Source organism: Monodon monoceros, unplaced genomic scaffold (genome assembly GCF_005190385.1).
Source record: "Monodon monoceros isolate NGI ecotype Baffin Bay Population unplaced genomic scaffold, NGI_Narwhal_1 Super_Scaffold_11, whole genome shotgun sequence".
Taxonomy (NCBI): domain Eukaryota; kingdom Metazoa; phylum Chordata; class Mammalia; order Artiodactyla; family Monodontidae; genus Monodon; species Monodon monoceros.
In genome coordinates this window covers 125397080-125413863 of record NW_021703767.1, presented here as the reverse complement: position 1 = coordinate 125413863, position 16784 = coordinate 125397080, and the positions used below count along the sequence as shown (strand labels likewise).

Here is a 16784-nt window from a genome sequence, read left to right as displayed (position 1 = left end):
TGGCAACCAAAAGTCTGTTCTCTGTGTCTGTGAGTTTGTTTTGTAGATAAGTTCATTTGTGTCATATATATTGTATTTGTCTTTCTCTTTCTGACTTACTTCACTTACTATGATAATCTCTAGGTCCATCCATGTTGCTGCAAATGGCATTATTTCATTTTTTTATGGCTGAGTAGTACTCCATTGTATATATATACCACATCTTCTTTATCCATTCCTCTGTTGATGGACATTTAGATTGTTCCATGTCTTGGCAATTGTAAATAGTGCTTCAATGAAGAGTGGGGGTACATGTATCTTTTCAAGTTATAGTTTTGTCTGGATATATGCCCAGGAGTGGAATTGCAGGATCATATGGCAACTCTATTTTTAGTTTTTTGAGGGACCTCCATACTGGTTTTCATAGTGGCTGCACCAGTTTACATCCCCACCAACAGTATAAGAGGGTTTCCTTTTCCCCACATTCTTTCCAGCATTTGTTATTTGTAGACTTTTTAATGATTGCCATTCTGACCAGTGTGAGGTGGTACCTCATTGTAGCTTTGATTTGCATATCTTTAATAGTTAGCAGTGTTGAGCATTTTTTCATGTGCCTGTTGGCCATCTATATGTCTTCTTCGGAGAAATGTCTATTTAGGTCTTCTGCCCATTTTTTGATTGGGTTGTTTGTTTTTTTGTTACTGAGTTGTTTGAGCTGGTTGTATATTTTGGAAATTAAGCCCTTGTTGGTCACATCATTTGCAAATATTTTCTCCCAGTCCATAGTTTGTCTTTTCGTTTTGTTTGTGGTTTCCTTTGCTGTACAAAAGCTTTTAAGTTTGTTTAGGTCCTATTTGTTTTTATTTGCTTTTATTTCTGTTGCCTTGGTACGATTTATGTCAGTGAATGTCTTGCGTATATTCTCTTCTCAGAGTTTTATGGTGTCATGTCTTATATTTAAGTCTTTAAGCCATTTTAAGTTTATTTTTGTGTATGGTGTGCGGGTGTGTTCTAACTTCATTGATTTACATGTGGCTGTCCAGCTTTCCCAACACCACTTGCTGAAGAGACAGTCTTTTCTCCATTGTATTTTCTTGCCTCTTTTGTTGAAGATTAATTGACCATAGGTATGTGGGTTTATTTATGGGCTCTCTTTTCCTTTTTTCATTGATTAGTCTTGCCAGACTCTGTCCATTTTTTAGTCGTGACAAAGAACTACCTTTTGTTTTGCTGAGCCTTTCTTCTATATCTTTGTTTTCTGTTTCATTAAATTCTGCTTTTATTTGTATTATTTCCTTTTATCTACTTTTCTTTATGTTCTTCTTTTCTAACTGAAGACAGATGATCAGTTCATTAATTTATTTTTAACTTTTATTTTTCTGATGTAACTATTTACAACTACAGATCTCCTTTTTATATACTCTTTTTGCTGCATCCCACAAAGTTAGCTATATAGTCTTTAATTTTACTTTTAAGTATTTTCCAAATTCTATTATGATTTCTTCATTGACTCATGAGTTTTTAGAAGTTTCTAAATATTAATATATAAGGTTTTTGAAAAGCTGTCTTTTTATTATAATTGTCAGAATATGGTTGTAGGGTGCCAAGTACATGAAAAATGTAGAGACTTTTTTATGGCCTAGCATTTGATTGATTTTTGTATATGTTCTGTTTATATTCTTCTGTTTGGAAGTTATATTTGTATATGTTTATTACATCAGACTTAGCGGTTATGATGTCAGTTCTTCTTTAGCCTTACTAATTTTTTGTCTCCTTAATTTATTACTGAGATAAACATATTAAAAGTTGTCCTCTATGATGATGATTTTGTCAATTTTTCCCTGTGGTTCTATTTTGGGGCTATATTAATAAGTACCAAGTTTAGCTGTTATATATATTGAATAAAACCTTTTATCATGGGCTTCCCTGGTGGCGCAGTGGTTGAGAGTCCGCCTGCTGATGCAGGGGACACAGGTTCGTGCCCTGGTCCTGGAAGATCCCACATGCCACGGAGTGGCTAGGCCCGTGAGCCATGGCCGCTGAGCCTGCGCTCCGCAACGGGAGAGGCCACAACAGTGAGAGGGCCATGTACAGCAAAAAAAAAAAAAAAAACCCTTTTATCATGATGCAGTTAATTTCCTTATCACTAGTAATAGTTTTGCCTTAAGTTATTAATACAGCTACACCAGTTTTGTATTGATTAGCATATGCCTGGTATTTTAATTTTTTTCATATTTTTATTTTCAATCATTCAGCGCTCTTTGGTTCTTAGGTGTGTTTCTTTGGAAAAGCATGTAGACTACTACTAGTTAAGCCTTATGTAAAATATTTTCTGTGTGGTTACAGTGCAGAAGCTGCTGAAAAATGGCAGAAGAAGTGGTGGTAGTAGCCAAATTTGATTATGTGGCCCAACAAGAACAAGAGCTGGACATCAAGAAGAATGAGAGATTGTGGCTTCTGGATGATTCTAAGTCCTGGTGGCGAGTTCGAAATTCCATGAATAAAACGGGTTTTGTGCCTTCTAACTACGTGGAAAGGAAAAACAGTGCTCGGAAAGCATCGATTGTAAAAAACCTAAAGGATACGTTAGGTAAGTTATTTTTGTATTAAAACAAGAATGACAGTACTTTCTATTAAATGAATGCTGGAGCTTGGTTCTTTGTACTGAATTTTGGCAGCAGTGGGCAGAATCAACTAGAACATCCCAGGGCTGGGATTTCAGCTAGGCAAGGTAAATTTGGCTCATAGCAGGGGTATTCAAGTCAGGTGTGTTCAAGGAGACCAGTGAAGGTCAGTTTCTGTAAATCTAGCTGGTGGACCTGGCCAGAGTTCAAGAGTCAAGCCAGAGTGATGCTGACAGTGGAACTTAACTCTGATCTTCTATCAGGGGCTCCTTGAACCATGAGTGCCTGTTGGAATTTAGACAGATTCTACATCTAATTGAGATAGGGATAAAATGAGTGAGATGCAGAATATCCTCCTTGTCATGAAGGCAACATATTTTACAGGATTGCTTCATTGCTTCATTTTACATCTAATGGCTTATATTTTGAACTGTGCTTTTAAAAACAAACTATCATTTTATTCTTATATTTGATAAAAGAGTTTTAAATTGTGCATTACTGTATTTAGCATCTACAAAGCTTATCTCTTTCTTATTTTGTTTCTCTTTTTTCCTCTTCTTTCTTCCCCTAACTGTAAATTTTGTTTGTTTTTACTGGCCTTCCGTTAGGGCCAGGGATAGGGGAACCTACTTCACATTGGGCTTGGCCAAGCTGTGATAGGAAGGAAATACGTGCAAATGAGGCCTAGGCTGTCTCTCTCTCTCTCTCTCTTAATTCTCCTTGGCTGACAGGAAGGAATTGGGAAGGACAGAATTTCCCTCAGGTATTCAGGCAAGCATGCTGTTACTTAATAGTTTTTGGTATATATGTAGGAGAAGAAGTAAAATTTCTCCTTGAAAAAAGATAGTTTGAGAGTAATGTGGCATGATTGATGAATATGGAATATTATTGACTAACTGCTTTATATTAGTTTTTATTTCTTATTCAGCATTATTGTTATTCTATTATTCTATTCTAAAGGTCATTTAATAAATGGAGTTACTAATCTGAATTTTCACCATGATACTTAACTGCTTTAACTAGGTTTGCCTTTTTTTGAGATTTTAAGGTTTTGCAAATAAGGCCATTATTATTAGTTTTTAACAGTAGTTTTTAAATAGAAGACAATTCACATATGAATGAAAGACAGTTGGAAAGAGATTGTCCTTGAATAGCTGAAGAGACCAAAGTTAGAACCAGGAATACTTGTGATTTTGTAAATACTGGACATTTATTTAAAGCATGTTGATTAGGTGTATTAGGGAAAGTTAAGGTAACTTCTATCAAGAAAGTATGCCTCATAGTGATGAAGGCACAGAAAGGACTAGGGCCACACCTAGATAAACTTTTATGTTCCTTTTAAAAAGGATAGTGGTATCCTGAGAGGTATAGCAGATGTGACAGTAATTAACAAAAGATAGTGAAAAAACTAATATAGAGCAAAGAGGAAAAACACTCCAGTTTTAGATATGACTGCATATGAATTTTAAAAGCCTTATTAGATACAGTTTTTATTATTAATACTCCTGGGAAACCTTCCATATTATTTTCTGATATTATTGAGACAGTTTTAGCAAGACTATATCTATTTAAGTTCTAGGCTATCGCTGTTAATTTTATTAGTATATTACAGTTATTGCTGTCTATTCCAGAGGACTAGTGGTCTATAGTGAGACTGTATAATGATGTAAATCCAGCTTTTGCATCGGACAGCCTTCTTTCCTTTCTCAGAATTTCTGAATCCCTTTTTGGTAGGTAACTTAAATGTCCCATATAACTAATGGATTTTTTTCACAATGATTGTGCTGATGGAGACACTGTTTGAAGGTTAAGAAAGAAAAGGAGAAAACAAAGGAAAGAATGAATACATGAATATATTTTCAACTTTTAAAAAAAAATACACGCTTTAAAGCTTCTTCCAAAATAAATATGAATATAAGGTCATATTTGTGGCCATCACGATATACTTGTTTTATAGGTTCTGTTGGAGTTCAGGGGAAAAGTGTTTTGGAAAGAGAGAAGCCTCAGCAAACCTTTCTATTGCCTGGGTGTGGGCCAAGTCACATGGATTGGGTGTGGGGAGTTTCAATGTTGCAGAACCAGGAAGTTCACCGAGAATTATCCTGAGCTGTGTTAACAAACTGACGAAAGAGAACACGGGATTTTTTTTCAGAATGGATTGGTTAAAGGTCTTTAAAGATTTTTTCAGTAAGTTAATTTGTTTATTAAATCTGTAGTTTTCTTGTAGTTTTTGAAATAGAGTTTTCACTTTGTGAATTTAAAGGAAAACTATGGATAGAACATGGTAGGTTTATATAGGCTGGTGCTTTATTGTTTATGAAACATAAGCTAAGTGATTGGTGATACATCAAATATCAATAGCTTTGACTTGATAAGTAATTAAAAAATTTTAATATCAATGTTTAAATAACAGACAGGAAAAGGATGTAAATGATTTGAGTTTGATGCAGTTAGTTCTTTGAACTTATCATAGACATTTGAAGTGAATTAAATAAATTGTAAACATATTAAAAACAGGAGGAGAAAAAGGCTTTAAGTGAGCAAGTTCCTTCATCCTCAACATTTGAAGTAACATGATATTGTTCTGGTGCTTTTTGCTTAGATTTCAGAGGACCGATGTAGAAGATAATGTTTAATAAAAGCATCAGTAAAGAGAATGTTTTGACTTAATGTCGGATTGCTAGAAATTGCTATTTTGGTTAATGTGAGACTTGATATTTTGAAATGAATTGTGAGAGCAGCTGCATACAAAGAATATGAAAACATTGATAGAAAATAGTGAATTCTTAGATTGTTTTTGAGTTCAGGTCATAAAGTAATTCTAATACTAACAAGAACCTCATCTGTGTATCTGCTGATAGCCTTTTTATACTCTTATGATAGTGAACTTGATTTGGTCTCTTTGAACAATTGCTCAGTGGTTCTAGGAAAATGAACAGAGGGATTGTTGTAGAAGTCTCTTATGTGTAAGGAGTCTAAGGAAACAAAAAGTAACCTGTCAAAAGATTTCGGGGCAAAGGGCAAAATGGAAAGGGAGTAAAAGCACTTTGTTGAAAAAAAAGTTGTAATATTAAGACTGATTCATTTCTTTAATTAACTTTGGTGGCCAAGTAAATCCTTTTAGAATATATCTCTTTCGTTTACTTTTTGGGGAGTTGTTAAAATTTTAGACCCATTTTGGGGGGTTAGTTTTCCTTTTAAAGAGCTTATTTATTCATTCATTTGTTTATCAACATTTTTATTGAGAGCCTACCCACTGCAAGCCACACAAAAATTATAGAATGAAAAACTAACACTAACTGTCACAGAAGTTACATTCTGGTGAGGAGGTAGGTGGTGGTTGTTAAACTAACTGTCACAGAACTTACATTCTGGTGAGGAGGTAGCTGGTGGTTGTTATTTATTATTAATACTTCATATCTGAGTTTGATATCTAAGTGATGTTGACCATAAATCAACTAGAAGTGGTATAAAAAGAATATATTATGTCATTGATACAGTGATTTAATATATACCATCAATACAGTATAAAATTTATAGAGTCTTAGAAAGCTGATAGTTATTTTTAAATACATGTGTAGACTGAGAGGATTTGAGATTTATAATCAAAATATTCCTTTCCTCACTGCCTGCAGTAAGCCAGAATTTATATTTATTTAGCTCTGTAGCTGTTCACCAACCTTTTCCCTGAATGGCCTTGAAAAGTAAGAGGAAACAATACATGTGCTCCTTGTGTGGTAGCCAGAATACCCTTGAGAACAAAAAGGGCACATTGTTTTAGAGAAAGCAGAGAATAATAAAAAGCAGTAATTTATCTTCATATAAATCAAGTGAACAGATAAAAATACAAAAAAATCAAATAAAAACCTGTACTGGAAAGAACATCATTTATATGTATTTAGAATTCCTTTGTTCTGCTCCCAGATATATCACTTATAGGCCATGTGGCCAACGGTATATAACTTTCCTAATCTTCTGTTCCTTATTTGTAAAGGCGAGAGTTGGGCAAGACCAGATGATCCTGGAAAGTCCCTTCTGACTCTGAAAGTCTTTAGTCCTGGTAAACAACTGATCAGTCTTACATGTGGTATAGAAATCAGGGGAAAGTCCATAAGGGAGAAACTGGTTTTGAAGAAGGAGGAACATAACAGAATTATAGTTCCCTAAAGAATTCGCAAGAATCCGTAATACTTTCTTAGGCCTTATTCTATTGAACACTTGTTTACTCTGATTTAGGTGGAAGGGAAATGACATGCTTAAGGTAAAGACCTAATGATGGAAGTATAACTAGTACATTGAGTTCAGAAATTTATTTGAAAGCTAAAAACTGAGAAATAAACAAGATGAATAGAAACAGACATAAATGTAAAATTCTACATTAAGTTTTTAAAAGGAATTGAAAAAGTTGCTGAGAATTTGCCTTGGCTGCAATTTACATGAGTGAAAGACTTAGTAGGAGCTGCTGTGATAATGTAGGTGCTAAAAAAAATATCTCAACACTCTGTATGATGGCATTGTTTCAAATCTACGAGGCACTCAGGTGAAGGGATGCAGTAGTTCCCTAGTGTGTGTGCTGGCCAAATAAAACATGACATCGTCTATTCACTTTGGATAAATATACTTTAACAGTGATATTGAGAAACTCAGATGCTTCCAAATACTAGCATCAAGTATATCAAAGGATTTGGAAACCAGGTTACATAAAGAATAGTTATGGGTACAAAGATTTGCCTTAGGGAGAGGACAACTATTGTGTGAAGATGGAATATTTACAGTGCTTAACCAGATTCTTAAAAACTTTTGAGGAGTTAATAGTACATTGTTTTGGTCAAGAAACAGTGCTATAGGAAGAAAGAAGTAAGACTAGTGGATTGGAGTGTGGGGAAAACTATACTAATGCTTTTGGTTTTTTAAACAAAGCTAATGATAAAAATGACTGCCTCAGAGTTATGCACATCCTCAGTGCATATACCTGAGTATTATTTCCCTCCCAACTCTGAAAAAGTAAATGCCAGAAGCACTAGGAGGTAGGAAAGTAATAACCACCGTTGATTGAGTGCCTGCTAGGTGCTATGCACTGTGCTGAGTGCTTTGCATATAAACTTTAAAAAATTCTTTACAAAACTTTTCTGAGATAGGTACTTACTACACACCACCATTTCACAAACAAGGAAACTGGAGTTTAAAGAAGATTAAATAACTTGACCAAGATCAGATTAACCAGTAAGTAACAGCACTAAAGTTTAAATTCAGGGTCTCTTTTGTTAAGAGTTTCCCTAGTGCACACATTATAGAGTAGAGAAAAGATTAGAGTCAGATAAGTAATGGATTGAAAAGATTTGATGCAAAAGGGACTGATTAAAATTAGGAGGATTGTGGTGAACTAACTGTGAAGCTGGGAAAAATTTAGAAAAGATAATACATTGATCTGAGGGAGCCTGCTTGTTGTGGAATGATCTAATTGTTGCTGATTATAACGTACTTGAGAAATTAAGAGATACTGATACTTTACATTTTTATAATTTTGTAAAGTACTTTTGCATCTACTCTCTCATTGATAGCATGAGATTGGAAGGACTATTTTTAAGCAGAAACAAAGGGCAATAAACAGGCCCTTCTGGAAGATTTGTAAGCAGGGGAAAAAGCAGGCTATTGATTACGCATGCATTTGTCATTCACATGATAAACAGGACTTTGTTTTGTACAGAAAACAAATATTCTAAGCTTATATTCTTTCTCTGAACTATTTCTGGCCTCTAAGATTAAAATAGGTTGTTTTGGTGTTTTCCCACTTAGGGCTTTAATTGTTGGGTCTGTCCAAAAATTCTTCACAGTTTTTTTGGACAAGGTTAATTAGTCTTAGACATTATCTTTTTCAGAATCAAAAGAAAAATATTTTTGAACTAGCCTTTATTTTCAGGTTTAGAATTTTATATTTGCTTATGTCAGTATTCAGTTTAATCAGTTTAATAAACACATTGATCACCTGCTGTATGTATACAGTTCTAAGTAGTATAGGAAGTGCAAAAGATCAGTGAGACATTAAAAATGCTTCTCTGGAAGCTTATGCTCTAGTAGATGGACTTAAAAGACAAACACAGGAAATGCTAGCATACAAGTACCTCAGAAGTACAAGGTGCTGGGGTACTTCAAAAAGGAGAGCTTATAATATCATTGAGGGTGACGATGGGGAATGAAGGATGTTGAAAAACATGAAGCAGAAAGATAAATAAAATAATAAAGTTGTTATTTGAAATGACACTTCTTGAATGGGTACATTTTTGAAAGGCAGAAGTTTTAATGAGGTTTTGCTAAGAAACTAACAAGGTAAACTAAGTCATGAAGGTAGAAACATCTAATTCAGGGGATTTAAGTGGCCCGTTCTTACTAAAATTTAGGGTAGTTTTAGTGCAGGGCGTTATAGAAAGATGCTTTTGTTTAACATTTACTCTGTGTACTGTACTATTACTTTATTTTATTCAGTTCTCACAACACTCATGGTAAGTGCTGTTTCCTCCATTTCTGAGCTCAGAAAAGTGAAATAGCTTGCTCAAGTTTCCACAGTTAGTAAGAAGCTTACCTGGGATTTGAACCCAAAGGCTGTTTCAAGGTCTACACTGTTTTCTATAGTCTATACCAGGGGTGCCCAACCCCTGGGATGCGGACTGATACCTGTCCCGTGGCCTGTTAGGAACCAGGCAGCACAGCAGGAGATGAGTGGCAGGCCAGTGAGCGAAGCTTCATCTGCTGCTCCCCGTTGCCTGAACCATCATCATCCCATCCACACCCCCGCCCCATCCTTGGAAAAATAAAATTGTCTTCCACGAAACTGGTCCCTGGTGCCAAAAAGGTTGGGGGCCTCTGGTCTATACCATAAGCCTGGAAAGGAAGGCTTGAGGACATTCTAGAGAGAGCTGTAGATTCCAGGCAGAGCATTTCTCTTAATTTGTTAGGCAGGAGAGCCACTGTTGGCTTTTGAGCAATAGGGTCATGTGATTGTAGCTGTAATATAAGATTAGACTGGATGATGTGGATGATGGGTTGAAGTGGGATAGATTGGATTAGTAAAAAAAAAACAACTAGTTAATGGGTAGTGAAGGCTCAAGCACAACAACATAAGCCTGAACTAGCACATGAATAGTGGAAATGGAAAGTGTTGGCATAAAGGACATATGGTGACTTTAAGGATTTGATGTGTGAATCTTTTAAGAAAATAATTTTTATGATATAAAATTCATGAAGTTAACTGTTTTAAAGTGTACAGTTCAGTGGTATTTAGTACATTAACAATGTTGTGCAACCACCACATCTGTCTAATTCCAAACTATTTTCATCACCCAAAAGGAAACCCCATTCCCATTAAACAGTTGTTCCCATTACTCCTTCCCTTTAGTTCCTGGCAACCACTAATCTGCTTTCTGTCTATATGGATTTACCTATTCTGGCTATGTCATATAAATGGAATCATACAATATGTAACCTTTTATGTCTAGTTTCTTTCACTCAGCATACTGTTTTTGAGGTTCATTCATGTTGTAGCATGTATCACCACTTCATCCCTTTTATGGCTGAATAATATTGAATTATATGGGTATACCACATTTTGTTTATCCATTCATCTGTTGATGGACATTTGGGTCATTTACATCTTTTGGTTATTGTGAATAGTGAAGCTATGAACACTTGTTTACAAGTATTTATTTGAATACCTGTTTTCAGTTCTTTTGGGTATATACCTAGGGATGGAATTATGGTAGTTCTGTGTTCAACATTTTGAGGAACCATCAGCTGTTTCCCACAGCAGTAGCACCATTTTACATTTTGACCAGAGGGGTTCTCCTCATCAACACTTATTTTCCTTTTTTTTTCGTTTGGTTTAATTTGGTTTTATTATAGCCATCCTAGTAGGATGTGAAGTGGTATCAGTATTTCACTGTCGGAGTTCCCTGGTGCCGCAGTGGTTAAGAATCTCCCTGCCAATGCAGGGGACATGGGTTCGAGCTCTGGTCCGGGAAGATCCCACATGCCATGGAGCAACTGAGCCTTTGTGCCACAACTACTGAAGCCCGCGCACCTAGAGCCCGTGCTCCACAACAAGAGAAGCCACAGCATGAGAAGCCTACGCACCGCAATGAAGAGTAGCCCCTGCTTGCCGCAACTATAGAAAGCCCTCACGCAGCAACGAAGACCCAGTGCAACCAAAAATAAATAAAATTGATTCTTTTAAAAAAAAAAAAAAGTTCATATGGTTTTGACTTGCATTTCCCTGATGACTCATGATGTTGAGCATCTTTTCATGTGCTTTTGGGTATTTGTACATCTTCCTTGAAGAATTATTTATTCAAGTCCTTTGTCCATTTTTGAGATAGGTTTTTTTTCGTTTCGTTCTTAGGTTCTAAGAGATCTTTATATATGTTCTGGATAGAGACCCTTATCAGCATTATGATTTGCAAATATTCTTTTCTAATTCTGTAGGTTGTCTTTTCACTTTCTTGGTAGTGTCCTTTGCACAAGTGTTTTTTATTTTAATGAAGTACAGTTTATCTTTTTTTTTTTTGGTGTCAAATCTAAGAATCTGTTGCTATATCCAAGGTCATGAGACTTTTCCCTATGTTATCTTCTGAGTGTTTTAAAGTTTTAACTCTTATATTTGGGTCATCTATCCATTTTGAGTTAATATTTGTATGTGGTATGAAGTTGGAATCCAACTTCATTCTTTTGCCTGTGGATATGCAGTTGTCCCAGCATCATTTGTTGAAGAGACTATTCTTTCTTCCATTAAATGGTTTTGGCACCCTCCTCAAGGTCAAAGTCAAAATATATGGAGCAACTGGAATAGAATTGAGAGTTATTTCAGAACTCTCAATTCTTTTCCATTGGTCTATTCCTCATTCCTTTTATGCCAGTACTACACTGTTTTGAGTACTGTGGCTTTGTAGTAAGTTTTGAAATTGGGAAGTGTGAGTCCGTCAACTTTGTTTTCCATTTTCAAGTTTGTTTTGGCTATTTGGGATAACTTGTGATTCCGTATGAATTTTAGGATCAGCTTTTTCCATTTCTGCAAAAAATAGGGTGTTGGTACTTTGATAAGGATTACATTGAATCTGTGGATCACTTTGGATAGTATAGGCATCCCTTGGTATCTGCAGGGGTTTGGTTCCAGTACCCCCTGCGAATAACCAAAACTCAAGGATGCTCAAGTTTCTTGTATAAAATGGCATAGTATTTGCATTAACCTACACACATCCTCCTGTATACTTTAAATCATCTCTCAATTACTTGTAATACTAATACAATGTAAATTCTATGTAAATAGTTTCTGGTGCATGGCACATTCACATTTTCCTTTTGGGAATTTTCTGGAGTTTTTTTTTCCCCAAATATTTTTGATCTGAGGTTGTTTGAATCCACAGATACGGAACCCATGGATACTGAGGGCCAACTGTATTGCCATCTAAAAATACTAAGTTTTCAAATGCATAAACACAGAATGGGGGCTTCCCTGGTGGCGCAGTGGTTGAGATCTGCCTGCCGATGCAGGGGACACGGGTTCATGCCCCAGTCCGGGAAGATCCCACATGCCATGGAGCGGCTGGGCCCATGAGCCATGGCCGCTGAGCCTGCGTGTCCGGAGCCTGTGCTCTGCAACGGGAGAGGCCACAACAGTGAGAGGCCCGTGTACCACAAAAAAAACACAAAACACAGAGGGCTTCCCTGGTGGTGCAGTGGTTGAGAGTCCGCCTGCCGATGCAGGGAACACGGGTTCGTGCCCCGGTCTGGGAGGGATCCCACATGCCGTGGAGCGGCTGGGCCCGTGAGCCATGGCCGTTGAGCCTGCACGTCCAGAGCCTGTGCTCTGCAATGGGAGAGACCACAGCAGTGAGAGGCCCGCGTACCCCAAAAAAAAACAAAAACAAAAAAAAACCACAATGTCTTTCCATTTATTTAGGTCTTCTTTAATTTCTTTCAACAATATTTTGTAGGTCAACAATATTTTGTAGTGTTTAGTGTACAAGTCTTGTACCTCCTTGATTAAATTTATTTCTGTGTATTTTATTCTTAATGCTATTAAAAATTGAATTTTAAAAATTTCCTGGGACTTCCCTGGTGGCACAGTGGTTAAGAATCCACCTGCCAGTGCAGGGGACACGGGTTCGAGCCCTGGTCTGGGAAGATCCCGCATGCTGCGGAGCAACTAAGCCTGTGTGTCATGGCTACTGAGCCTACGCTCAAGAGCCTGCGAGCCACAACTCCTGAGCCTGCGTGCCACGACTACTGAAGCCTGTGTGCCTAGAGCCTGTGTTCTGCAACAAAGAGAAGCCACTGCAATGAGAAGCCCATGCACAATGAAGAGTAGCCCCGCTTGCCACAACTAGAGAAAGCCTGTGCGCAGCAATGAAGACCCAACGCAGCCAGCCTGAATGAATGAATGAATGGAAGGAAGGAAGGGAGGAAGGAGCCCAATAAGGTTTGGGGGGTTAAGAGCACAGGAAAAAAAAATTTCCTTTTCAGATTATTCATTGCTAGTATATAGAAATACACTGATTTTTTTTGTGTTTTTGTATCTTTCAACTTTGCTAAGTTATTGGTTCTAGCTTTTTTGTGTGTGAATTCTTTAGGATTTTCTATATAAGATCATGTCATCTGTGAATAAAGATTATTTTACTTCTTCCTTTCCAGTTTGGCTATCTCTTATTTCTTTATCTTGCCTAATTGCTCTGGCTAGCACTTCTCGTACAGTGTTGAATAGACGTGGTGAAAGAGGGCATTTATGTCTTGTTCTTGATCTTAGGAGAAAAGCTTTCCGTCTTTCACTACTGAGTGTGATGGTAACCATGGTTTTTTCATAAACGCCCTTTATTTTGTTGAGGAAATTCCCTTCTGTTCCTAGTTTGCTGACCATTTTTATCATGAAAGGGTGTTTTATCACTTTTATCATGAAAATCCCAAATTGCTACTTGCAGTACTTTTGTGCACATTTGCCAAGGGCAAAAAATTTGAGTTGCTAGCAGAGGTCAAACAAGGTGACCTCTCATTTCAGCTCTCATACTGAAAATCAGTGTCCTTTTTGCAGTTTAATGCCGTGTGTGTGTGTGTGTGTGTGTGATTTTACTGTTTAAAATGGTGCCCAAGCATAGTGCTAAAGTATTGTCTAGTGTTCCTAAGTGTAAGAAAGCTTTGATTTGCTTTATGGAAAAAATATGTGTGCTAGGTAAGCTTCATTCAGGCATGAGTTTATAGCGTTGTTGGCCATGAGTTCAGTGTCAGTGAGTCAACAATTTATATTAAATAAAGTGTCTTTAAAGAGAAACACACATAACAAAAATGTTGTGAACAGAGTATCCCCTAAAGCAGTGGTTCAGTATGCTAATTAAGTATTCATGGTCACCTTATAGAACAGAACCACCATGAATAACAAAAATTGACTGTTGAGTATATTTATATCTATATTCATACAGGAAAGGATATTGGTCAGTAGTTTTCTTGTGATATCTTTATGTCTTTGGTATCTAGGTAATGCTGGCCTCATGGAATGAGTTATGAAATGTTTCCTTCTCTTTTGGTAGAAGTCTGAGAGACAAATGTTTGGTAGAATTCAGAAGTCAAGTTATCTGGTTCTGGGCTTTTCCTTGTTGAGAAGTGTTGATTACTGATTCAGTCTTTTACTTCAGTCTATCCACATTTTCTGTTTCTTCTTGAGTCATTTTTGGTAGTTTGTGTGTTTATAGCAATTTTTTCTTTTCATGTAGGTTTTCTAATTTATTGGCATATAGTTTGTAGTATTCTTTTATTTCTGTAAGGTTTCTAGTAATGTCCCCACTTCAGTTCTGATTTTAGTAATTTAAGTCTTTTCTCTTTTTTTTCTTGGTCAGTCTCGCTAAAGATTTGGCAGTTTTGATATTTTCAAAGGTTTCATTGCTTCTTTGTTGTTTTTCTGTACTCTTTGTATTTACTTCTGCTCTAAATCTTTATTATTTCCTTCCTTCTGCTAGCTTCTGCTTGATCTTTTTTTAGTTCTTTAAGGAGTAAAGTTAGGTTATTGATTTGAGATTGATTTTCTTTTTTAATGTAATCTGGTAGAGCTATAAATTTCCCTGTGAGAACTGCTTTTGCCATAGCCTGTAGGTTTTTTTTTTAGTTCTTTAAGGAGTAAAGTTAGGTTATTGATTTGAGATTGATTTTCTTTTTTAATGTAATCTGGTAGAGCTATAAATTTCCCTGTGAGTACTGCTTTTGCCATAGCCTGTAGGTTTTAGTATGTTGTGTTTTCGTTTTCATTTATCTCAATGTATTTTCTAATCTCACCTGTAATTTTTTCTTTGACCTACTAGTCGTTTGGGTGTGTTGATTAATTTCCACATATTTGTAAATTTTCCCGTTTTCCTTTCTGTTATTGATTCTGAATTTCATTCCACTGTGGTCAGAGAAGATATTTTATATGATTTCAGTTTCGTGGTCTTTTGTTCTATCCATTATTGAAAGTGAGGTATTGAAATCTCCAACTATATCGTAGAACTGTCAATTTATCCCTTTAATTCTGTTAGTTTTTGCTTTATTATATGTCTTGCTGCTCTGTTGTTAGGTGTGTATATATCTATAATTGGTAAATCTTCTTCATGGATTGACTTGTTATCAACATATAATGTCCTTTGTCTCCTGTAACAATTTTTGTCTTAAAGTCTTTTGTTACCATTTTCATGGAATGTCTTTTTGCATCCTTTCACTTTCAAACCTGTTTGCATCTTTGGATCTGAAGTTAGTGTCTTATAGATAGCATAGTGTTGGATCATATTTTTTTAATCCATTCTGCCAATCTTTACCTTTTAGTCCAACATTTCAAGAAATTACTGGTAGGAAAGGCCCTCTGATACTTTGCTGTTTGTTTTTTCTATATGTCTTATACCTTTTTTCCCCTCAATTCTTTTATTACTACCTTTTATAATTGATTTTTTTCATATCTTAATTGAAGTATAACTGCTTTACAATGTTGTGTTAATTTCTACTGTACAACAAAGTGAATCAGCTGTATGTATACATATATCCTCATATCCCCTCTGTCTTGAGCCTCCCTCCCACCCTCCCTATCCCACCCCTTAGGTCATCACAAAGCATCAAGCTGATCTCCCTCTGCTACGCAGCAGCTTCCCACTAGCCATCCATTTTACATTTGGTCATGTATATATGTCAGTGCTACTTTCTCACTTTATCCCAGCTTCCAGTTCCCCTGCTGTGTCCTCAAGTCCATTCTCTACATCTGCGTCTTTATTCCTGCCCTGCCTGCCACTAGGTTCATCAGTACTACTTTTTTTAGATTCCATGTAAGTGTGTTAGCATATGGTATTTGTTTTTCTCTTTCTGACTTACTTCACTCTGTATGACAGAGTCCATCCACCTCATTACAAGTAACTCAATTTCGTTACTTTTTATGGCTGAGTAATATTCCATTTTATATATGAGTGATATCATCTTTATCCATTCATCTGTTGATGGACATTTAGGTTGCTTCCATGTCCTAGCTATGGTAAATAGTGCTGCAATGAACATTGTGGTGCATGTATCTTTTTGAGTTATGGTTTTCTCAGGGTATATGCCCAGTAGTGGTCTGGCTGGGTCATATGGTAGTTCTATTTTTAGTTTTTTAAGGAACCTCCATACTGTTTTCCATAGTGGCTGTATCAATTTACACTCCTACCAACAGTGCAGGAGGATTTTCTCCACACCCTCTTCAGCATTTATTGTTTGCAGATTTTTTTGATGATGGCCGTTCTGACCGGTGTGAGGTGATACCTCATTGTGGTTTTGATTTGCATTTCTCTAGTGATTAGTGATGTTGAGCATCTTTTTGTGTGTTTGTTGGCCATCTGTATGTCGTCTTTGGAGAAATGTCCATTTAGGTCTTCTGCCCATTTTTGGATTGGGTTGTTTTTTTGATATTGAGCTGCATGAGCTGCTTGTATATTTTGGAGATTAATCCTTTCTCAGTTGCTTCGTTTGCATATAATTGATTTTTTTATGATGCACATTTTGTTTTGTTCTCATTTCTTTTTCAGTGTGTTTAGTTTTTTTCTTAGTGATTACCCTGTGGATTACAATTAGCATCTTAACTTTTTAACAATCAAGTTTGAAGTAATGCAAATTTAGCTTCAATAGTATACAAAAGTCTGCTCTTTTATAGTTTTG

The 16784-nt window shown here is 36.2% G+C and overlaps 1 protein-coding gene across 4 annotated transcripts in view; it reads left to right on the top strand.

Annotated features, from left to right (window-relative positions):
- The window catches only part of NCK1 (NCK adaptor protein 1), an 83275-nt gene that overhangs the window by 59696 nt on the left and 6795 nt on the right, over positions 1-16784 (top strand). For all 4 annotated transcript variants that reach the window (XM_029215516.1, XM_029215517.1, XM_029215514.1 and 1 more), the window contains exon 2: positions 2326-2569. In XM_029215516.1, coding sequence (XP_029071349.1) covers positions 2344-2569 — 226 coding nt within the window. In that variant the 5' untranslated portion in view covers positions 2326-2343. The remainder of the gene's footprint in view (positions 1-2325; positions 2570-16784) is intronic.